The 24,668-nt window shown below is 51.0% G+C and overlaps 1 protein-coding gene across 4 annotated transcripts in view; it reads left to right on the top strand.

Annotated features, from left to right (window-relative positions):
- ATP2C2 (ATPase secretory pathway Ca2+ transporting 2) overlaps nt 1-24,668 on the top strand; it is a 93,934-nt gene that overhangs the window by 62,192 nt on the left and 7,074 nt on the right. For all 4 annotated transcript variants that reach the window (XM_002761223.6, XM_008986310.5, XM_035281640.3 and 1 more), the window contains 10 exons: nt 6,951-7,075; nt 7,214-7,311; nt 8,672-8,773; nt 10,479-10,568; nt 14,760-14,861; nt 17,471-17,627; nt 21,083-21,253; nt 22,484-22,581; nt 22,667-22,717; nt 24,109-24,275. In XM_002761223.6, coding sequence (XP_002761269.4) covers nt 6,951-7,075; nt 7,214-7,311; nt 8,672-8,773; nt 10,479-10,568; nt 14,760-14,861; nt 17,471-17,627; nt 21,083-21,253; nt 22,484-22,581; nt 22,667-22,717; nt 24,109-24,275 — 1,161 coding nt within the window. The remainder of the gene's footprint in view (nt 1-6,950; nt 7,076-7,213; nt 7,312-8,671; nt 8,774-10,478; nt 10,569-14,759; nt 14,862-17,470; nt 17,628-21,082; nt 21,254-22,483; nt 22,582-22,666; nt 22,718-24,108; nt 24,276-24,668) is intronic.

A 24,668-nucleotide genomic window follows, 5' to 3' on the forward strand; every position in this document is an offset into this window, starting at 1 on the left:
GTTTTCACTGCTCAACTCCCAGTTAGGAAGAGAATGTGTGGTGTTGGTGTTTTAGATGGAGTCTTGCTCTGCCCAGGCTGAAGTACAATGGTGCGATCTCGGCTCACTGCAACCTCCGCCTCCCGGGTTCAAGTGATTCTTCTGCCTCAGCCTCCCCAGTACCTGTGATTAAAGGCACCTGCCACCACGCCCAGCTAATTTTTGTACTTTTAGTAGAGACAGGGTTTCACCATGTTGGCCAGGCTGGTCTCGAACTCCTGACCTCAGGTGATCCGCCTGCCTTGGCCTTCCAAAGTGCTGGGATCGCAGATGTAAGCCACTCTGCCTGGCTGAGACTCACATTTCTAACAAGCTCTCAAGGGTGCTGACAGGGTTGGTCCGGGGAGCATCCTCTGAGCTTGAGGCTCTGATTTGACAGTGTCCTTCAAGAGCGGGCTCCAGCAAGAATAGGACCAGGAAAGAGACCACGGCACCTGAGCAGCATTCCGAGGTGACTGAGCCTTTGGAGGCAGGGGTGGTGGCAGGGAGGGAGACGTTTGAGCTGCAGGGAGCTACTAGAGAACACAGGACTCTCAGAAGACAGAATGCTTCAAAACGTCCCCAAACGGGCCAGGCACAGTGGCTCACACCTGACGCAAGAGGATCGCTTGAGCCCAGGAGTTTGAGACCAGCCTAGACAACATAGTGAGACCCTCTCTGTACAAAAACAAATGTTTTTAATTACCCAGGTGTGATGGTGCACGCTTGTAGGCTCAGCTACCCGGAAGGCTGAGGCAGGAGGATCGCTTGAGCCTGGGAAGTCAAGGTTGCAGTGAGCCATGAACTTACCACCTGGGTAACAGAGTGAGACCCTATCTTAAAAAAAAAAAACTCTCCTGTAGAATGTGAGGTCAGGAGTTTGCGACCAGCCTGGCCAACATAGTGAAACTCCATCTGTACTAAAAATATAAAAATTAGCTGAGCATGATGGCGTGTGCCTGAGGTCCCAGCTACTCAGGAGGCTGAGGCAGGGGAATGGCTTAAACCCGGGAGGTGGTGGTTGTGAGGAGCTGAGTTCACGCCACTGCACTTTGGCCTGGGCAACACAGCGAGACTTTGTCTAAAAAAAAAAACCCTCCTTCCTGCACATAATGATGCGTCCCATTCCTGTTTTATACGCCATGAAAAGTTTCACGAGCCAAGGAAAAGGATTAAATATTTCCAGGAGAAAAAGCAAAAAAGGCTTCTGTGCCCAAGCCCCAAGCCCCCTGCTTCTCCCCCGGCCCCGTGCTATTGGTCACTTCTGGTTTCTTCTCCCAACCTCCCTTGCAACACGGGCATCCCGCTTGAGCTGTGCAGGTGGACTTTCATGTGAGAGACACTTTCCCCTCTCACCTGTGATTTTGGGGTGAGGATATGCAGTTTTAGTGCCAGATTAAAGGCACCCGAAACCACTGAATTGAAAGGTGGAAATGGCAGCTTAGTCAGCAGAGATTTTCCAAAATAAGTAAAATGAGAGAATCATTTGTTAAAACTTTTAAAACTTTTTCAAAACCAATTCCCTATGTATTAAGTGATATTCAGCATTACCTGAGGGACTTGCTTTTTTTCCTGGTCTGTTCTCATCTGTTTTTGTTTTGAGACGGAGTCTCGCTCTGTCACCCAGGCTGGAGTGCAGTGCTGTGATCTTGGCTCACTGCAACCTCCACCTCCCGGGTTCAAGCGATTCTCCTGCCTCAGCCTCCCTGAGTAGCTGGGGCTATAGGTGTGTACTACCATACCCGGCTAATTTTTGCATTTTTAGTAGAGTTTTTAGTGGGGTTTCACCGTGTTGGCCAGGCTAGTCTTGAGCTCCTCAGCTCAAATGATCCACCCAATTCCCTGTCCCAAAGTGCTGGGAATACAGATGTGAGCTACCATGCCTGGCCCATTCTAATCTTTCTTAGTTTCTGGATTGATTTTCATTATTGTGAATTCATCCAGGTACATGCAAAGATGCCCTTTCCCTGCCTCTGGGATGAAAGTCCATGTCATAACCCTCCACGAGTGTTTGCTTAGCTGGTCCTCACAGGCTGTGCTGTAAAGCCTTCTGGCTGTCACTGTAGAAACTGGGCACAGTCTCCTGACCAAATTCTATAATCTTGGTTTATATGACTTGTCCCTGCCTGTTCTATTGTCCCTGGATGAAAGGTCACTATTCAGAATCGCTCTATTCAAACTGTCTGTTTTGCAAGTGGAATTTGTTGCCAACATTTAATATACCATATTTCTTTGATTCTGAGATGTCCTTTTTTTTCTCTTTCTTTTTTTTTTGAGACAGTCTCACTTTGTCACCCAGACTGGAGTGCAGTGGCACCGTATCAGCTCATTGCAACCTCTTCCTCCCAGGTTCAAGCAGTTCTCTGCCTCAGCCTCCTGAGTAGCTGGGATTACAGGCGCCTGCCACCACACCCAGCCAATTATATATTTTTAGTAGAGACAGTTTTATATTTTAGTAGGATGGTTTTACCATCCTAGTTAGGCTGGTCTTGAACTGCTGACCTTGTGATCCACCCACCTCAGCCTCCCAGAGTGCTGGGATTACAGGCGTGAGCCACCATGCCTGGCTGCGATGTACGTTCTTTTTCACATTTCAACTCCCCTGAAATCAGATCGCTTTTAGCGAGCAATGTAATTAGAAAGCATGGTGTAACTGATTAATTGGCAGTGTGGATTCTTTTCCAAGTGCTGCACAAAATAATGGTGCCCTTCACAATCAACTGTGTCTTAGCGCTGATGAAATATATACGGTCTCCCTGTGTGATCCTGGTTGAATAGATCCTCACCAGGTGTTCTCTCAGCCACCCCAGGTAGAGTGCTCACTGTGTGCTAGGCCAGCGCAGGCTGAAGCATTGCATGTACCCACTTCTTCATGCAGCAAATACTGACTGTATACCTCCTTGCTCTGCTGGATTTTCTAATGCAGAGGATAAAACAGCCTCCTTGCCAGGCTTGGTGGCTCATGCCTGTAATCTCAGCAGTTAGGGATGTTGAGGCGGGAGAATCACTTGAGCCCAGAAGTTCAAGACCAGCCTGGGTAATAGTGAGACCTTGTCTCTACAAATGATTTTCAAAATTAGGAAGTAAATAGGGTGCATGCCTGTGTCCTGGCTACCAGAGAGGTAGAGGCTGGAGGATTGCTTGAGTCTAGGTGGTAGAGGCTGCAGTGAGCCGTGATGACGACACTGCACTCCAGCCTGGGCAACACAGTGAGACCCCATCTCAAAAAACAGGCTGCGTGCAGTGGCTCAGGCCTGTAATCCCTGCACTTCGGGAGGCTCAGGCAGGCAGATCGCTTGAGGCCAGGAGTTCAAGACCAGCCTGGCCAACAACAGGTGAAACTCCATCTCTACTAAAAATACAAATATTAGCCAACCGTGGTGGCGCATGCCTGTAATCCCAGCTATGCAGGAGGCTGAGGCAGAATTGCATGAACCTGGGGGGTGGATGCTGCAGTGAGCTGAGATTGTGCCACTGCATTCCAGCCTGGATGACAGCGAGACTCCATCTCAACAGACAAGCCAACCCAGACACCCTTGTGTGAGACATAGCCAGGAAATAAGTTTTGTTTGAACTCTACTTTTTTTTTTGAGACGGAGTTTCGCTCTTGTTACCCAGGCTGGAGTGCAATGGCACGATCTCGGCTCACCGCAACCTCTGCCTCCTGGGTTCAGGCAATTTTCCTGCCTCAGCCTCCTGAGTAGCTGGGATTACAGGCACACGCCACCATGCCCAGCTAATTTTTGTATTTTTAGTAGAGATGGGGTTTCTTTCACCATGTTGACCAGGATGGTCTCGATCTCTTGACCTTGTGATCCACCCGCCTCGGCCTCCCAAAGTGCTGGGATTACAGGTGTGAGCCACCGAGCCCAGCCTATTTTTTTTTTTTTAATTGTAATTTGTTGCCAACATTTAAAAACTGGGAGTTTGTATGAAAAAATACTGGGTTTCCAGCTTCTCTTGGGGAGCATGGGAGGCCTGGCAGCCCTGGGCATTGCTGTTGTCTCGCTCATACTGGCTGATTTCACGTATTTGCTGGGGAGCCTGGCTCTGGGAGCTGGACCAGGCGGGTGTAGAGAAGCTTCTGCCAGGTCTGTGGCAGTGGCTGTGGGTGGCCTGCAGGTGTGCTGGGAGACAGTGGCCCTCTTCTCCCATGGCTTTTCTGGTGTTCTCAGATAACAGAAATTCCTCATCGGTTTTAGTCCCCAGAAGAGTCCCTTTCTAGAAATTACACAGCATGGTTCCGTGTGATAAAAGCACTTGGAGCTCCATTGAAGTCACATCCTCCTCACCCCTCAGGCTGGCCTCAGGTGGAGGCTTGGTGAGGGGGAACTGGCCAGCCTCCCCCACCTGCTCAAAATCTCTCCTCCCCTCCCCATAGCCAGCCAAGTCTGCTTTTCTTTTTCTTTCTTAAACAGCTTTATAGAGATATAATTCACATATCATATAATTGATTCATTTAAAGTATACAATTGAATGTGTTTTAGTATATTTACAGAGAGATACAAGCATCACCACAGTCCATTTTAGGACTTATTTTCTATTCTATTCTATTCTGACATGGTCTTACTCTGTTACGCAGGCTGCAGCAAGTGGCATTGTGACAGCACACCATAGCCGCAGCCTTGACCTCCCAAGCTCAAGCAACCCTCCCACCTCAGCCCCCTGGGTAGCTGGGATTATAGGTGTACACTGACACACTCAGCTAATTTTTATTTTTTGTAGAAATAGAAAAAAGTGTTGCCCAGGTTGGTCTCGAACTCCTGAGGTGAAACGATCTGCCCGTGTCATCCTATCAAAGTGCTGGCATTATAGACGTGAGCTACTGTGCCTGGCCTTAGACCTTTTTTTATTTTTATTTTTATTTTTTTTATAGAGATGGGGTGTCACCACGTTGGCCCGGCTGATCTCGAACTCCTGACCTCAGGTGATCTACCCATCTCGGCCTCCCAAAGTGCTGGGATTACAGGCATGAGCCACCATGCCTGGCCACTTTTTTCCTTTTTTTGAGGCAAAGCCTCGATCTGTCACCAGGCTAGAGTGCAATGGCACGATCTCAGCTCACTGCATCCTCTGCCTCCTGGGTTCAAGCAATTCTCCTGCCTAAGCTTCCTGAGTAGCTAGGATTACAGGTGTGCACCACCACGCCCTGCTAATTTTTGTATTTTTAGTAGAGACGGGGGTTTCACCATGCTGGCCAGGTTGGTCTTAAATTCCTGACCTCAGATGATCTGCCTGCCTCAGCCTCCCCAAATGCTGGGATTACAGGCGTGAGCCACTGCACCTGGCCTAGAACATTTTCTTATTGCCTCAAGAAGAAACCCTGTACCCTTCAGCTATCACTCTATATTCCTGCCAGAGTCCGCATCCCAGCCCTAAGCAATCACTCCTCTTTCTTTCTGTGTAGATTTCCCCATTGGGGACACCCCTTATGGATGGACTCATGCTCTGAGTGGCCTCTGTGTCTGGCTTCCTCCACTCAGCAGCACATTTTTCTGTGTCGGCGCCTCGTTCCTTTCTATGGCTGAAGGGTATTTCACTGTGTATAAGCCACGTTCGGCTCATCCTTTTGTTCACTGATACACATTTGGATTGTCGTGCTTTCTTCATGTTGGTTTTTACATTTTTTAAAGAAAAATTTCAAGCATCTACAAAAGCAGAGAGGATGATAAAATGAAGCCCTGAGTAGCCGCTGCCCCGCTCCACTGTGGTCCACTTGCAACACTTGGGCCCCATCACAGCCCACCCCTGGCTATGTCCAACCAGGCCCCAGGCCCCAGGCATCATACCTCTCTGCCATTTCAGGAGCGTGCGATGTGGGGCCACTCGACCCCGGTGGTGTGGAGTCTCAGCCACAAGGGACAGAGCGAGCCTTCTGTGCACGTCCTCTCACCTGTTGACACACCCCAGGAAGGGGCCTCTGTGTGTCACAGCCCCATTCTTGCTTCCAAGAGACCATCTTACTGGCTCAGCTTGGGTCAGACTCTCTCCTTGAATTCAGTCGACACTGGTTATGGGGGAGTGGGGTCGCATAGTCCAGGGAGAGTTGGAGGGATAAGAAGGAAGTGGGCAGACACCCTGAAAGGGAGCCGCGCAGCGGGCAGGGCCATCGCTGTGGCCTTTCACCTCCCTTGTCTGGCTTCCTCATAGGAAGTGTCTGCGCCACTACACTACTGAAAAGTGAAATTCAGGGGACCCACAAGGACCCTCGGAACCAGGAACTCTTAATCCCACTTACTGTCTGATTCTGAGAATTCCTTTCATGGGACCCAAAGCCTTTTCTCTCTAATAATCTCATTTATTATTCTCATAATGAGAATAATTTACATCTCATAATGTAAATGCAAAATACCTTTAGCCAAGCACGGTGGCTCACGCCTGTAATCTCAGCACTTTGGGAGGCTGAAGTGGGCGGATCACTGGAGGTCGGGAGTTCACGACCAGCCTGACCAACATGGAGAAACCCCGTCTCTACTAAAAATACAAAATTAGCCGGGTGTGGTGGCACATGCCTGTAATCCCAGCTACTCGGGAGGCGGAGGCAGGAGAATCACTTGAACCGGGAGGCAGAGGTTGCGGTGAGCTGATTCACATCACTGCACTCCAGAATGGGCAACAAGAGTGAAACTCTGTCTCAAAAAACAAAACAAAATTTTTGAAGAGCCAAAACAGCTGACCTACTAATTCACACTAAGCTGTGGATGACTGACAGGAGAGGTCCCTTCCCAAGAGCAGGGTCTGTAGCAGAGGGCTCAGGACCACGAGTGCTGAAGGAGTCAGGTGCCCCTTAGGATTGGGAATGGAGAGTAGAACCAGGACACTGGGGACACCAAAGCCGAGCTTCACAAGCCAGAAGCATTGCCAGCCCCAGGAGAGAGTCACGCTCTCCTTAAGTGGGTGTTAGAGGGGACTCGTTTGACCTTTTGACCCAGCCTGGCTGTGGCGGCCATTCCAGAGGGTCTGCCCATTGTCGTCATGGTGACGTTGGTCCTCGGAGTGCTGCGGATGGCCAAGAAGCGTGTCATCGTGAAGAAGTTACCCATCGTGGAGACTTTAGGTAAGGGACTCTGGCTGGTGGCATTCTGACATTTGGAACTGAATGGAAGCTTGGCTGTCAGGGCCGTCCAGTCTGGGGGTTTCACAAACCTGAGGGTGGCGATTTCTCTTTTCTATAAACTGATGCTTATTGTACCAGGTTGCTGCAGCGTTCTCTGTTCTGATAAGACGGGAACTCTGACTGCCAACGAAATGACGGTGACCCAGCTTGTAACATCGGATGGGCTTCATGCCGAGGTGAGTCCCAGAGGCATTTCCAAGCCTTAAAGATGCACCCAGCCAGGCCGTCTCCTAGACAAAGCATGCAGTGTCTTCTAGAACACAATAAGAAAGAAACTGGGGTCATCTTACAGTCTCTTGGCTAACAGGACTGATTTTTTTTGTAATCATCTCATACTTCCTTTCAAATGACATGACCAATTTAAGGGAGCCTGCTTTTCTTACTACTTGTTAATTACAAGCACATTACAAAATTGAAAAGCTAGAAAAAATTTTCCATGCTGGGCAAGGTGCCTCATGCCTGTAATCCCAGCACTCGGAGGCCGAGGCAGGTGGATCACCTGAGGTCAGGAGTTTGAGATCTTTTTTTTTTTTTAAAGACAGGGTGTTGTGTCACCCAGGTTGCACCACTGGACTTGACCAAGGTGGGCAGATCACTGCAGCCTCTAGCTTCTGGGCTCAAGTGATCCTCTGTCCTCAGCCTCCCAAGTCTCATGTTTTTCAGTGTCTTCTGTGTGCTTGGCGCATTGGAAGCTCCCTGGATGTGCAATTTTTTATCCTGATATTTTTTCCACAAGACTGGCCAGAGCAAGGGGTGAACAAATGATTGCCCGTGGGCCAGGGCTGATGTTTGGAAATAGTTTTGGTGGAGTACTGCCACACCCATTCGAGCACATGTTGCCAGTGGCTGCTTTCATGCCTCAGTGGGCCACAACGGTACAGCCATGACAGAGGTGGTATCGGCTGCAAAGATTGCACACTCTGTCCTTAGAACACAAGCACTTAGAACACAAGCACTTAGAACACAAGCACTAAGAACACAAGCACTTAGAACATAAGCACTGAGAACACAAGCACTTAGAACACAAGCACTTAGAACACAAGCACTGAGAACACAAGCACTTAGAACACAAGCACTGAGAACACAAGCACTGAGAAGACAAGCACTGAGAAGACAAGCACTGAGAAGACAAGCACTGAGAACACAAGCACTTAGAACACAAGCACTAAGAACACAAGCACTTAGAACACAAGCACTTAGAACACAAGCACTAAGAACACAAGCACTAAGAACACAAGCACTTAGAACACAAGCACTCTTCTGTGCTAGGTCTTAGTTGGCTTAGCCATCAGTTGACTTGGCTGCAGAGTATCCCGTTGAGTAAACTTGATGTAATTTACTCATGTGTGCCGCTTTGTCCGTCAGTGAGGTATCTGACTAATAAATAATCTTTCAGGGAACATCTCCATACTTAAAGCCCTGTACTTGTTTAGAATGATGTCCTTGGCATGGATCCCCAGGACAGAGATGGTGGGCCAACCAGGGAGCATGTTTTTGACTCTTGGTGACACACGTTCTTCTGCCTCTCCCCTGCAGGTCAGTGGAGTTGGGTATGATGGCCAAGGGACTGTGTGTCTTCTACCATCCAAGGAAGTCATTAAGGAATTTTCCAATGTCTCGGTGGGAAAATTAGTGGAGGTAGGTGTCGAAGGCACCGTGGGGGAAATAGGCATTTGCATCGGGGCTTCCGGGGCTTGTCTTTGAAAAGGGAAACAGCTATCGACAGTGACGGGACCACCCAGGGGTTAGCCTGTCACAGCACTGGAAAAGCGACCCCAAAACTGATGGAGGCATTGGAGGTCAGAGAAGAGCTAGGCTGGGCGCAGTGGCCTCCCAAGAAGCCAAGGCTGGAGAATCCCTTGAGGCCCAGAGTTTAAGAGCAGCAACATAGTGAGACCCTGTCTCTATTATTTTTTGAAAAATTATTTAGGCCAGGCGCAGTGGCTCATGTCTGTAATCCCAGCACTTTGGGAGGCTGAGGTGGGTGGATCATGAGGTCAGGAGTTCAAGACCAGCCTGGCCAAGATGGTGAAATCCTGTCTCTGCTAAAAATACAAAAATTAGCCCAGCACAGTGGCAGGCACCTGTAGTCCCAGCTGCTTGGGAGGCTGAGGCAGGAGAATCACTTGAACCCGGGAGGTGGAGGTTGCAGTGAGCTGAGATCGTGCGACTGAACTCTGTTCTGGGCGACAGAGTAAGACTCCATCTCAAAAAAAAAAGTATTAAAAAAAAGAGAAGAGCTAGAAGCCTGTACTCATCACTGCCCACTGGGAAGGCTCTAAGGAGACCCCTGCGCAGAGACGTGCCCGATGAATGGTGGAAAGTGAGCCTGTGATGACTTTCCCCTATTGCTGCGATCAGTCCTGCAATCCGGGCTGCACTCGCCCCCTCACAAAGGCTCTCTCCTCCCCACGCAGCAGGCACCCTTCTTCCTCTGTGCAGTTCAGTGAGCACTGCCTGAGAAGGCCCTGCCTCCAGGGGCCACTTCACTATCATGGCAAACACTCTCAGTTTTGCAGATTAAGAAAAAAAAAAATATGGCCAGGTGTGGTGGTTCACCCCTGTAATTCCAGCACTTTGGGAGGCCAAGGCTGGTAGATCACCTGACATCAGGAGTTCACGACCAGCGTACTAACAGGGTGAAACCCCGTCTCTACTAAAAAATATAAAAATTAGCCAGGCATGATGGCACACTGCTGTAGTCTTAGCTGCTCAGAAGCCTAAGGCAGGAGAAGTGCCTTAAACCAGGGAGGTGGAGGTTGCAGTGAGCTGAGATTGCACCAGTGCACTCCAGCATGGGTGACAGAGTGAGACTCTGTCTCGAATGAATGAATGGATGGAAGGATAAATGAATGAAACAGAAATGTGCAAAACTTATTAAGTAAACAGTAAAAAAAGAAAGAAAAGAAACGAAATGGGCTCAGAGAAGTTCTGTGAGTGCCAGGCTCGCCAGCTGGAAAGGAAGAGCACCAGGAGTCCCACTTTTTGCTTGTGTCTTTTTCATTTTTTAAATATTTATTTTTTAATGGAGACATCATCTATCATGCGTTCACCGTTACAGTGTACAATTCACTGCCTAGAGCACTGTCACCCCAGGTGGAAACGCCATCTTCCCCACTGTAATCACCACTCATCACCTGCTGGATTCCCTCATGTTATCTTTGTGGCAGCTGACATTCAGCACAGCCAAGAAATAGGTGTTTCTTTTAAAGAGCTAGGGCGCTGAGTCGTTTTAAAGAGCAAGCCTTGTCCCTGCAGCCTCCGCTGTAAAAATGGGCCAAGCCCGCAGCGTCTTTGTCAGGAGCCCAGTACTAACCACAGATGTTGGACAATCCCCCTTTAGGCGGGCTGTGTCGCCAACAACGCAGTCATCAGAAAGAACACCGTGATGGGGCAGCCCACCGAGGGTGCCCTGATGGCCCTGGCGATGAAGGTAGGAGGTCCTGGGGTGTCTCTGCGGGGAATTCTTTCCCTCGGGGCTGGATTTGTTGGTAAAAAGCCAGCTCCTGTCTGAGCTGACAGTTCCTGGGACATTAGGTAATCATGGAAGAAAATGGCCCAGGCTGGCCTTGGACCATCTACTAATGGTGGAGGAGATGAGCTCAGATTCCATGGGACTTCAGGAAGTTCTGCAGGTCTCCAATTCCTCCATCAGTGATTCTAAAAGAATCCTGTGAGCTCCCCTATGGTTCAGGCCCTGTGTAGGTGTTGGGGCTACAGATAGTGGAACAAGACTCCCTGTGCACCCAACACAATCCTGTGCTCACCGAGGCACCATTGGGCTGAGGGGGTGGCCTGGATCCTGGGAATGCATTTGATGGACTCCAGGGCTCCGCGTTAGACCCTGGGCTCTGTGGCTGTGCAGAATGGCCCCGGGCCATTCTGTGCCCAGCACCAGGTTGATACCACACGGCTACTCGAAGTGTGGAGGGGATGCGCGGGGGCTGATGGGGGCCTGCTGCGTTCTGCGCTCAGAGGACAAGTTAGCAGAAGGACAGGTAGAAAAATGTGGGCTGGGAATGCAGGTCACAGGAAAGGGAGGAGAAGAGAGGACAAAGGACATGGGAAAGGAGGGGCTCAGCAGAAGTTAGGAGGAACCGAAGGAAGGGCGAAGGTGGCCCTGGTCAGCACCCACGTCTGTTTCCATGGCCACTTGGCCGGGGTCCCTCCTCTTCAGCCAGAGCTGGGACTGCCCTGGACACCGCACAAGCTTCTCTCCCCCGGCCGCCCCATGCTTCCTGCTGTGTGACTTGTCTCCAGCTCGGGTCTGGTCAGACCCCTCTCCATCAAGGTGAAGAGAAAAGCCTGACTCAGGGTGCTCATCCCTCAGCACTGACCCCTCGCTGCTGCCAGCCTGGCCCCTGCACTCGCCCCCTTCCTCTTTCCTCCTGGTCTTTGAGCGCTTCTGTCTGTCCTCACTGGCGAGCTCTGACTTTCTCTCCAAGTTCACTCCAGTGTCCACCCCAGTAGACGCCTCTTCTCACCCAGGCACCCAGGCTTGCTTCACTACCTTCTGTGGTCGGCTTACCTCTCCCGCCCTCCAGCGACAGACTTCGACCTCCCGCTCAGCTGCCTTCCTGGAGCCGGTGCTGGGCGGGGAAGGGGTGGTCGCCCTCTCATAAGTCCCTGAGACGGTAGATCAGGCGCTTTTCCCCAGTGCAAGAGCATTGGGAGATCGTTACAGGCTGAGTGCGGTGGCTCAAATCCCAGCACTTTGAGAGGCTGAGGCGGGAGGACCACTTGAGGCCAAGAATTTGAGATCAGACTGGACGACATAGCTAGACTTCATCTCTACAAAAAATATAAAACTTAGCTGGGCCTGATGGTGCGTGCCTGTGGTCCTAGCTCCTCGGGAGGCTGAGGTAGGTGGATCCCCTGAGCCCAGGAGTCTGAGGCTAGAGTAAGCTGTGATCACAGCACCACACTCCAGTCTAGATGACAGAGTGAGATCCTGCCTCAAAAAAAAAAACAAAAAGGCTGGGCGTGGTGGCTCTTGCCTGTCATCACAGCACTTTGGGAGGCTGAAGTGGATGGATCACCTGAGGCCAAGAGTTCGAGACCAGTCTTGCTAACACGCCGAAACCCCATCTCTACTAAAAATTAAAAAATTAGCCGGGCATGGTGGCGCGCACCTGTAATCCCAGCTACTTGGGAGGCTGAGGCAGAAGAATTACTTGAACCAGAGAGGCAGAGGTTGCAGTGAGCCGAGATCATGCCCCTGTACTACAGCCTGGGTGACAGAGCAAGACTCTGTCTCAAAAAAAAAAGAAATGACATCATATTATTTTCCTTCCAGTCACAGAAGAGAATTCTCCCTGCAATGTCTGTCATAGCGAAGGGGGCTCATTTCCCCCCTTAAAATAGTGCTGAGTCTGCCCCACTCAGCAGCTCCTTGATTCACAGAAAGGAAGGCGCCCCCGAAGCCTAGCCAGGACAGAGGTTCCAGAACCCAGAAGCTGGGAGATTCTTTGATATGCTATCATTTTCCTCTTTCCTGGGGCCTGGTTTAAGATTTTAGAATATAAGATAAACACTCGCTGGCACATAGGAAGCTGTGCCTGTGTGATGGGCATGGGGCAGGCACGTCATGGTTCTCATGTATCTCACCTGTTGTAAATGGCACTGAGGCCAGCCCAGAGGTTCCCAACCTTTCTTCCATGATTGCTCCTGGAATAGTGTCCCAGGGTTGCTGAAATAAAGCACCAGTGGCTGGTGACATAGAGTCACCAAAACACATTGAAGCACAGCTCTGTTGGCCAGAAGTTGAAATCAAGGTGTGAGCAGGGCCAGGCTCCGTCTCCCAGCTTCTGGGTGTCACGGGCGGCCCCAGGCATTCCTTCACTCGCAGCTGCGTCTCTGCCTTGGCTTCTCATACCAAGCTCTGCCTCCATCACGAGGTGCTCCCCACCACGGCTCCACGCAGCGTTTTCCTCCTCTTTATGTTTTTGAAACAGTCTTGCTCTGTCGCCCAGGCTAGAGTACAATGGCGTGATCTCAGCTCATTGCAACCTCTGCCTCCCAGATTCAAGTGATCCTCCTGCCTCAGCCCCCCAAGTAGCTGGTACTACAGGCGTGTGCCACCACGCCTGGCTAATTTTGTGTAGTTTGACTAGAGACGGGGTTTCACCGTGTTAGCCAGAATGGTCTCGATCTCCTGATCTCGTGATCCACCTGCCTCGGCCTCCCAAAGTGCTGGGATTACAGGCGTGAGCCCACACGCCCAGCCTTCCTCCTCTTAGATGTGGCTGTATTAGCTTAGGGCAGACACTAATGGCCTCAGATTAACTTAATGACATCTGCAAAGGCCCTACTTCCAAATCAGGTCACATTCAGAGGTTCCGGGGTTAGGACTTGGACATATTTTTTTGTGGGGTACAATTCAACTGCACTAAGGAGTAGTTGTAGGTATTTTTTCCCTAATCACCCACTCCCACCCCCTGGAATTTCATACTGCAGACACACTGCGTGTTGTGCGCATATGTGCACTTTCTACGTACAAGGAGTTTTTGTGCCCCCGAGGCAATCCGCTTTCACCTCCTGTGGGGCAGTGGGATCCATGGGTCATGACTGGCTTACACTTGGGGAAACTGAGACTCTGAATTGTCACATTACTGATCCAAAAGCCGTCAAAGAGCAACAGATGGCAGGCCGAGTGCGGTGGCTCACGCCTGTAGTCCCAGCACTCTGGGAGGCCGAGGCGGGTGGATCACAAGGTCTAGAGATCGAGACCATCCTGGCCAATATGGTGAAACCTTGTCTCCACTAAAAATACAAAAGTTGGCTGGACATGGTGGTGTGCGCTTGAGAATCACTTGAAACCAGGAGGTGGAGGCTGCAGTGAGCCAAGATTACGCCACTGCACTCCAACCTGGCAACAGAGTGAGATTCCATCTCAAGAACAAAATAGAAAAAAAAGCAACCGCAGGCTGGCAAAGCACCAGGCTGTGGACAGCAGGGCTGCCTTGCTGACTCGGGCGTTTCCTTTTGGGAAATTGCTACACCTTCAAGTCTGAAATGTTCCTCCCAGCAGAAATGCTGCCGGGTTTTGGTTCTAAGCAGGTTGTAGATAAAAGCAGTTCAGTGGCAAAGACCATCGGGTCTGCCCTTCAGCCAAGAGAAGAGATATATATATTTTTTCAAGTGGGACATTCCAAGAGAATCAGCCTTTTTTCCTTTTTTTTTTTTTTTTTTTGAGACGGAGTTTCGCTCTTGTTACCCAGGCTGGAGTGCAATGGCACGATCTCGGCTCACCGCAACCTCCGCCTCCTGGGTTCGGGCAATTCTCCTGCCTCAGCCTCCTGAGTAGCTGGGACTACAGGCACGCGCCACCATGCCCAGCTAATTTTTTGTATTTTTAGTAGAGACGGGGTTTCACCATCTTGACCAGGATGGTCTCGATCTCTTGACCTTGTGATCCACCTGCCTCGGCCTCCCAAAGCGCTGGGATTACAGGCTTGAGCTACCGCGCCCGGTCTAGAATCGGCTTTTTTTTCCTTTGTGCTCAGTGCTTGGATTTATTATCTGCCAGAGGTGGTTTGAACAGTGAATACTTTAAATGGACTGAGCTTCGTATAGAGACTGGCTTTGGATGACTCACTAAAAATGTCTCATTTTATTATGCTAGATGGATTTAAGTGATATTAAAAATTCATATATAAGGAAAACAGAGATTCCATTCAGTTCAGAGCAGAAGTGGATGGCAGTGAAATGCAGTCCGAAGACCGAGGTGAGAACTTCCCATCTCCAGCCTCTTCTCTCTTTCTGCCCGGGCCCCGCCCAGAAATAAAGCAAAATGCAGACTTCAAAGACGATCGTAAAGCTCCTGGCTGCTTCTGCGCAGTCCCACATGCACTGAAAAACTTTATCACCGGCAAACCTTTGGTTCTCTTGGGTCTGCTTCTGGCTTTTTGTTTAAAACAGCAGTTCTCAAAGCAGGGTTCCTGGGGCAGCAGTGTCTGTATCACATGAGGGTTTGTTAGAAATGCAGAATCTCAGGTCTAGCATGGAACCTGAGTTGGAAGGTCCAGGGGTGGGACCCGGTAACTGTTGTTTTCTGAGGATTCTGATGCAGGTGCGAGTGTTGAAATTCACCAGCCTGCCATCAGATGACTGAGGCCCTGCTGCTAACCCCGTCCCCAGTCGCTAACTTGCCAGGCCTCACTTTGCAGCCCTGTGCTAAGTTTTTTATATATTTTTTTTTAAGATGGAGTCTCGCTCTGTTGCCCAGGCTGGAGTGCAGTACCACAGTCTCAGCTCACTGGAACCTCCTCTGCCTCCCAGGTTCAAGCGATTCTCCTGCCTCAGCCTCCCGAGTAACTGGGATTACACGTGTGCGCCAACACGCCCGGCTAATTTTTTGTATTTTTAGTAGAGACGGGGTTTCACCATGTTAGCCAGGATGGTCTCGATCTCCTGACCTCGTGATCCTCCTGCCTCGGCCTCCCACGGCACCGGCCAAGTTTTCATGCCTGTTAGCTCCTCTCCCTGTCTTATTAGGGAGCAGACGGTTCAGTACCGAAGGCGTGTCTGGGTGGTACATCCCGCTGTGTGCACACATGTTGTCCCTGACTACAGGAACACATACCAAGCTATGGCCACCCCGGGTGGACATTACAGCTGATTTTTCAAATTTTCTCTAAAAGCTGTTTTTTAAGGTTTTCATTGCCTTCTGCCTTTTTCGCCATCCCTCCTCTTTCCTCCATTCTTTCTAGAATCCACCATGTCTGCCCATGCACATTTCTCAGCTCCTGCTCAGGGCTGTGGGTGGCTTGGCCAGCTCATGCCAGGGCCTTGCTGGGGTGGGTGGGCACATGGACATTTCAGGGCTTAGAAGGGATTACAGATTTTTGGAAAACTTTTAGACCTTTGAATCTTTTTCCCTGCAAGGCAGTGGTAATACATTCTCATTGAAAAACTATAGAAATATGACTTAGGCCGGGTGCAGTGGCTCAAGCCTGTAACCCCAGCACTTTGGGAGGTCGAGGCGGGTGGATCACGAGGTCAAGAGACCGAGACCATCCTGGTCAACATGGTGAAACCCCGTCTCTACTAAAAATACAAAAAATTAGCTGGGCATGGTGGCGTGTGCCTGTAATCCCAGCTACTCAGGAGGCTGAGGCAGGAGAATTGCCTGAACCCAGGAGGCGGAGGTTGCGGTGAGCCGAGATCGCGCCATTGCACTCCAGCCTGGGTATAACAAGAGCAAAACTCTGTCTAAAAAAAAAAAAAAAAAAAAAAAGACTTAAAAATGAAAGCTTTTTTTCATTCCACCCTTCTTTCCTCCCTCCCCGCAACCATCCACCCAGAGGTAACTCTGTTTTAAGTCTGGAATGGAGCATTGCAGGTTCTAAATATGTGCATGGCAACATCTGGATGGTAGTTTCTAAAAGTCACTGTTTATAGTGTTTGTAATCTGCTTTTTTCTCCTAAGATTTTCTCTTATGTTTTAGGTGCCTTTCTGTGTTGGTTAATATAAGCTTGTTATATTAACAATATTATAATATTAATTATAATTACATGCTTGTTGTATTAACAATATTATAATATTAGTTATAATATACTATGTGTTATAATGTTAATTATATTTTAATATTAGTTACATTAATTTTAACAATATTTATATTATCCAATATTGATTGTATTATAATTATATATTTTAATAGTAATTATACATTATTATAAAATATATTAAATTTAGAACATTAATATATTAACTAATACATTATAATTAATATTATATTAACTTATAACAGGGTTATATTAACACTACACCCACTTGAGCCAGGTAGGTCCAGTAGTGAGGCTGGGGATACCGTGTGACTCTCTCTGACCCAGGGCCTGCCCACATGGAGCTTAGAGTCTACACATATTTTATGGCAGAGCTGAACAAAATCATGGGAGAAATGATCAGCTACTCACGTGGGTGCATAATTACAAGCCACACGCTGGGGGTGGGTACGAAACAGACTTGGCGCTGCCCTAGGGAAGCAGCAGTCTAACCAAAATATTCACAAGGAATCACACACCCAGAGGAACAGCCCAAGCTGGGACGAAGCCTCCCGTTACGGAAACATACAGGGTACTCTGAGCGACAGTAATAAGGGAACTGAAAGAAGAGTGAGGGCGGTACGGGTTGAAGATGGACCAACAGTCCCGGGAGGGATTCCGGAACTTAGGGAACCCGTCCGGCCTGTGTGAACAGCACCAGCCCACTGTAAATGACTCCGCCGCAAACGTCCCCATGCGTGTCTGTATCACCTCGCACAGAGTGGGTGATGGTCACTATGGACCGAGGCATTCAGTGATAGTGGGTTTCTTCCCTTTGTCTTTTCTAAGGATCAGGAAGACATTTACTTCATGAAGGGGGCCTTGGAGGAGGTGATTCGCTACTGCACAACGTACAACAATGGAGGCATCCCCCTGCCGCTGACGCCCCAGCAGAGGTCATTCTGCCTGCAGGAAGAGAAGAGGATGGGGTCGCTCGGTCTGCGGGGTCAGTGCAGTTTGCATGTAACGTTGATTTTTTTTTTTTTTTTTTGAGGCAGACTCTCACTCTGTTGCCAGGCTGGAGTGCAGCCTCCCAGGTTCAGGCAATTCTCCTGCCTCAGCCTCCTGAGAAGCCGAGACTACAGGCACCTGCCACCATGCCCGGCTGATTTTTTTTTGTATTTTTACTAGAGATGAGGTTTTACCATGTTGTTCAGGATGGTCTCGATCTCTTGAACTCGTGATCTGCCCGCCTGGGCCTCCCAAAATGCTGGGATTACAGGCGTGCGCCACCGTGCCCAGCCAGTGTTGACTTTTAAGTGCATTCAAGTAGGGTTCCCTGTCAAGAAGGTCACCTGTCCCAAGGACTCAGGCAGCATGCTGACAGCAATGACACCTACTTGGAACCTGATGGTCAGATGAAAGGCGGAGAGGCCCCCACCTTACCTCAGCTCGTTATTGACCCCTGTTAATCCAGAGAAGGGGGGGACCCCCTTGCTGAGTTTCCTAAGGCAGGTGAATGGGCTGCACCCCAAACATTGATTTCCCAGTAGGTCTTTTTGCTCATTGCCTCTTGTCAGGAAAACCTGAAGCTCTTTTCAATCAAGGAATACAATTCTTCCCTTGGCCATTTTCAATTTTTCGCACCAGAGCCAGTGATGGGCTGAACACTGAAACTCACCTTTCCCTTGGTGTCATTTGTCACCCTGGCCAGTTTCAGAGGAAGCGTTTAGAAGGGCTCCTGAGCACTGTGATTCCCTTGGGGGAAGTGAGAAGCATTGTGCTGGCCTTGTTGGCTCCAGAGCCTTATGTTCGTAGGTCGTTGGCAAGCTTGCTCCCAGGTGTACGGGGTGAGACCCTGTGGCTTCCTGGAGCACAGTGAAGCCAGTGCCCAGAGAGTGCCCTCTTCCTGAGTGAGGAGAATGTTCCCCAAATCAGGGGTGCTTTGCACATTTGTGTCACCTAAATAGTTTGTGTAGCGCTGGGTCTACAATAGGTCCATAGGTAAATGCTGTACCTCAGTTTCCCCATATGCAAAGGCAGGCACAAGAGCAGTGACTTCATTGATGTGAAGATTGGAAGAGACAGTGAATCTGGTCTTAGCTTGCCCAGGGCGTCGACTCTTTCAGTGGTAGAGAAGCCAGGCCCAGCTCCTGCGAGCCGGGTGATCTGAGGGAGTGGTTTAAGAACGTCCTTTTCATCTCACTGACACCAGAGACGGGGCTGGCATCCCTCCCGCACAGTGGAGGCATTGGGAGACAATCTGGCACAGGGGCAGCAGCTGCTTCCATCCTGGCTGATGTGACCAAGCCACTGGGAAGCTCCCTGTTCTGGTCACATCAGTGCCTCTGCTGACGATGGAACAACTCACTTCAAGTGGACATGCTCATAAGTAAACATCCCTCATGGCACTGGCCTCTAAATCTGCTCCTGGCTCTTGGGCCCCACCTGTGTGCTTGGCACCATGTTAGATGCCTGTGTGAGGCCACCTGTGTGCTGGGCACCATGTTAGATGCCTGTGTGAGGCCACACCCTGAATCCCCACTGGGCAGAGGAGCTGGCCCAGGTGACACAGCCCTAGCGCAGCCAGTGCCTAAGCCTGGATGTCTGCTGCAGAGCATAGTGACACGTTCCAGGGGCTCGCTGCAGGCCTCGGGGGAGAGTGTAATGAGAACTAGTCAGTGGCGGAGGGGCAGCAAGACCCTCTACTGTCTCCGCAGTCCACACGCCAGTCCTTTTGTGTTTACAAACGGACTTGTCTCCCACCTGTGGCTGGGAAAGCTACAACCCAGGGACTGCCCTTAGAGAAGGCCTGTGCGTTTTTCCAACCCATGTCTGCTCTGGGAATAGAAGGGATGCATGTAGCCGGAAGGCCTGCTGCCTGGTAGGCCCAGGGCAGTGCCCGAGTGACTCAGAGAAGCCCCCAACCTGCTAAATCCCCTTGAGTGGCTTTGGGACCCCCCCACCCACCCCACGTGCACTCAGTGGAAGATGACAAACCCCATGGAGCGGGAAGGAGAGTCAGGGTAAGGAGAGCACGGAGGCAGGAGTGAGGACCCTCTAGGGGTAGGGCGCTTGCAGGTGGTCCCTGGAGGCAGGGGATGCTCCTGGGTTGGCAAAGCCCAGGTTCAGGGAGGGGAGGGGACCCCTGGGAAAGGGGAGAAAAGGCACCAGTGTCATTGGTGCAATTTCATGACTGTGTGGGAGGGATGCCAGCCCCATCTTTGGTGTCAGTGAAGTGAAAAGCATGTTCTTACACCACCCACTCTCAGATCACCTGGCTCTCATGAGCTGGGCCTGGCTTCCCTGCCACCAAAACCGTCAAGGCCCAGGGCAAGCTCACATTAAGAGTCTCCTGAGCTGGGCTGCTCTCCTGTCAATTTTTCTCAACCTCTGTAGTGACACCTCACATCTGCTGGAAGTGACAAGATGAGTTAGCACAGAACAAATGAGGGCAAGAACTGTTGAAACATCCCATCCTACCCCCCACCCACATCCATTCTGGGCCAGCTCACAGGTTTCTGTGGCCACTTTTGTTGGGAAGGGGCGTGGGTCCTATGCCATGAGTACATATTAGTCCATTTTCATCCTACTGATAAAGACAGACCTGAGACTAGGTAATTTATAAAGAAAAAGAAATTTAATGGACTCACAGTTCCACGTGGCTGGGGAGGCCTCACAGTCATGGCACAAGGTGAAAGGCACATCTTACCTGGTGGCTAGCAAGAGGGAATGAGAGCCAAGAAAAAGAGGAAACCTCTCATGAAATTATCAGCTCTCATGAGACTTATTCACTACCACAGAACAGTACGGGGAAACCACCGGTATGATTCACTAACCTCCCACCAGGTCCCTCCCACAACACATGGGAATTACAGGAGCCACAATTCAAGATGAGATTTGGTGGGGATACAGCCAAACTGTATCACGTGGACAGCAGTGATGCTTTCTGCTACGTGGCTGTTTCTGGCTTCCCTCTCTGGTGTGCATCTTCACAGGCCTGAGAGCCACTGGCAGCATCTCTGCCCTCCCTTTGCAGTCTAGGAACTTGCTGCCTGAGCCCCCTGCAGACCGAGGAGGATCTGGGCCATGGTGGGGGCTGGCTGGGAACTAACAACTGGGTGCGGTGGCTCACACCAGTAATCCCAGCACTTTGGGAGGCTGAGGTGGGAAGATCACCTGAGGTCAGGAGTTTGAGAGCAGCCTGACCAACATGGTGAAACCCTGTCTCTACTAAAAATATGAAAATTAGCTGGGCGTGGTGGTGAGCACCTGTAATCCTGGCTACTCAGGAGGCTGAGGCAGTAGAATCATTTGAACCTGGGCAGTGAGCTGAGATGGTGCCACTGCACTCCAGCCTGGGCAACAAGAACGAAACTCCCTCTCAAGAAAAAAACAAAACAAAAAAAAAATGGCCCCTAAGTCCCCAGTGAACCCTCTTTTCTCTCCCCCTCTCTGCAGTGCTGGCCCTGGCTTCTGGGCCCGAGCTGGGACAGCTGACATTCCTGGGTCTCGTGGGCATCATCGATCCCCCGAGGGCTGGCGTGAAGGAAGCAGTTCAGGTTCTCTCCGAGTCAGGCGTGTCCGTGAAGATGGTAACAGGAGATGCTCTGGAGACGGCCTTGGCCATAGGTAACTGAACAGGGTGGGGGTTGAGGATGAAAGGACCCATCCATCCTTTACTATGGGGGGCTGCTGCCATAGGAAAGCCTCAGCTAACTCGGTCAGGAGTGCTCATGTCGAGCCCTATAGGCTTAGAAAAGATGCTGAGATTCATGGGTCAGCTTTCCATCCTCTGAGGTGTTCCAGTTTCTGAAATGTTGGCAGGTTCTGCAAAAGGGGAAACGTTCTCATGGATACTGAAGGCCTATGATGTGTCAGGGGCTTTTCATCCACTATCTTCACAAGCAGCCTCATGCCCATGTAGTTTGAGTCTGCTGTACCCTTGGCAAACCGTTGAACCACTCTGACCCTCAGTCTCTTCATCAGTAGAGGGCTGGCAGCCTTCTCCCCCGTCCTCATCCTCTCTCCTCCTCCCTTTTTCTTCCTCCTCCTTTCTTTTTCCTCCTTTCTCCTCCTCCCTTAACTGTTGTAGGTTAGAGGAAACCTACAACAGATGCTATCTTTTGTCTTTTTTTGGTGGGGAGCAGTACTGAGTCTCACGCTGTCACCCAGGCTGGAGTGCAGTGGCACAATCTCGGCTTACTTCAACGTCTGCCTCCCAGGTTCAAGGGATTCTCCTGCCTCAGCCTCCCAAGTAGCTGGGATTACAGCGTGTACCACCACACCTGGCTAATTTTGTATTTTTAGTAGAGACAGGGTTTTGCTATGTTGACCAGGCTGGTCTCAAACTCCTGACCTCAGGTGATCTGCCCGCCTTGGCCTTCCCAAGTGCTGGGCGTTCCTTGGCATTATTCCTGTTATTCAACTGTGCCTCAGTTTCCTCCTCTGTAAAATAGGGGTACAGCTAATTCACAGGGTTGGGGAGAGGATTAAACAAAGCCAGGCCCATGAATCTCTTCCTCCTCCTCCCTCCCTCCTTTCCCCCTCCCCCTGCCTGGTGCTATGAAAAGGTCCATGGGCCTTGGAATGAAAGCCGTGTGGGCTTCCAGAGTTACTCCTTATCAGCTGTGTGTCCTCGGATAGGTCACTCCTTTCTTTCCTCATCTTTAAAGTGGGGATAATGAGGTGTTTGGTGTCAGTTAGTCCTGTGGAAAGCACTGAGGCCACACGGCACAGGGGGTGCCCAGGACACCATCTCCAGCGTGGGTTTATTCTTGGTGTTGTCCATGGCTAAGGTACGGCTGGGAGCGGGGGGGAAGGGGACCTTGGAGCCGGCCCTCAGAGCAGGTTCTCCTGCAGGAAGAAACATTGGCCTCTGCAACAGGAAGCTGCAAGCCATGTCCGGGGAGGAGGTGGACGGCGTAGAGAAGGGCGAGCTGGCCGACCGCGTGGGGAAGGTGGGTCTCCGGAGGCGCGGCTGGCAGTGGGGCTGGGTCACAGCTCTGAAATCTGATTCTTCACCTTCCCTGTATCCATGTCCAGGTGTCCGTGTTCTTCAGGACCAGCCCAAAGCACAAGCTCAAAATCATCAAGGTTTGCGGGGCAAGGCGGGCACAGGCTGTGCCACTGGGGCCGGGCCAGAGATACTGTGGCTGGAGGAGCTCACGTGTCTGTCGGGTGGTAGCACAGGGCTCAAGCGTGGCTTCCTTCTCTAGGTCCAGGGCAGCTGCCCCAGGGGTTACGTTTTCACAGCCTGGGGAGGGAGGGGGAGGAGGAGGAGCAGGAGCAGGTGGGCAGCCCCCTTGGAGAGGACGGGGCCCTGAAGTTGCCAGCATCACTTGTGCTCACAGCCCCTTGGCCAGAACGCAGTCACAGGCCCAGGTTTAGCTGCAGAGGATGTCGGGAAGTGTCGTCTCTAGCAGGGTGGACACGAGCTCCAGTGAGCCTGGGGGTCCTTTTAAGGAGGAGGGGAGAACTGGGGGACCCTTGCCACAGAGGCTGAAAACAGAGCCGTAACTGGAGAATGCACAGGGAAAAACTACAGCAGATGCTTTTTTTTTTTTTCTTTTGGTGGAGGGCGGTACAGAGTCTCACTGTCACCCAGGCTGGAGTGAGTGGCACAATCTCGGCTCATTTCAACCTCTGCCTTCCAGGGTCAAGCAATTCTGCTGCCTCAGCCTCCCAAGTAGGTGGGATTACGGTGTGCACCAGCACACCTGGCTAATTTGTGTTTGTAGTAGAGACAGCGTTTCGCCATGTTTGCCAGGCTGGTCTCCAACTCCTGACCTCAGGTGATGCACCTGCCTCGCTCTGTGCCTCAGTTTCCTCCTCTGCAAAATGGGGGGACTATGAATGCCGTCAGCTAATTTGCAGGGCTGGTGAGAGTGCTGAACAAAGCCAGGCACACAGCAGGTGTCCCGTGAAGAGCTGCTGTGATTTTGTGACCCTGCATCCAAAAACTGAGAGGCGGAAAGTGCGTTTCTCGCCTGCGCGCACTCTGAATGTTTGCCTGGAGCTCTTTCAGCAGATGGACTTTCTTTCATGTTCTTTTTAGTTCTGCAGAGTAAATCCCTATGTGAGTTACTCCTCAAAGAAAGCAGTAGTACTTACCGGGTCCCTCATGGTTTTAGGGCTGCACCTTGTATTACTAGTTATCACTGGTGATGATAGATAGCCTTTATGAGCCCTTGCTGACTGTGCTGGGCACCGTCACATCCGTCATCTTACTTTGGGCCTCACAACAGCCCTGGGAAGAAGGAACGGTTGCTCCCACTTTGCAGATGGGGAAACTGAGGTTGAGAGGGTCAAGGGCTCGCCCAGTTCCTACAGCTAATGTGGGTGAAGCTGGAATTCAGACTCTGGTGCCTTCCAGACAGAGGTCTCTGCATCTGGCCACGTGCTGTGCTTGGCAGAGCACTGGGAGGGAAGGGAGGAGCCAGGAGGGGTCCTCGGGCTGCAGGCCTTCATGGCTGTTCTGTCCAAAGGCTCTGCAGGAGTCAGGGGCGATCGTGGCCATGACTGGGGATGGCGTGAATGATGCAGTGGCCCTGAAGTCTGCAGACATCGGGATCGCCATGGGGCAGACAGGGACGGACGTCAGCAAAGAGGCGGCCAACATGATCCTGGTGGACGATGACTTCTCAGCCATCATGTAAGCTGCCCTTTCGGTAGTTTTAGTTGCAAAAAGGCCTGGGGTCACCAGTTTCTCCCTGGGACCTGCTACTGTGGAGATAGAGGGGATCTCAAGGAGTCCCCCAGGGAGAGCTCAATCTTGGGGTTCATCACTGTGGCAGTGCCCCCAACCTCAAACACCAAGAGCCTCTCAAAGCAGCGTCATGGGATCCATGACCTCTGGGGCACGTTACAGACACGAAGCAGAGATGGGATTCGCTGCCTGCGGGTGTGTTTCGTGTGTTACTGGGAGTGCCCGCCTGGCTCAGGCCGGTGGACAGCAGCCGAATCTGTCAGGAAAACCTGCAGCCAGAGGCACGCAGGCACTGGAGTGTCAGGTGAGAAGGGATGAAGCGAAGCTCCTCAGTTGGAG

This window comes from Callithrix jacchus, chromosome 20, assembly GCF_049354715.1.
Source record: "Callithrix jacchus isolate 240 chromosome 20, calJac240_pri, whole genome shotgun sequence".
NCBI classification, from domain to species: domain Eukaryota; kingdom Metazoa; phylum Chordata; class Mammalia; order Primates; family Cebidae; genus Callithrix; species Callithrix jacchus.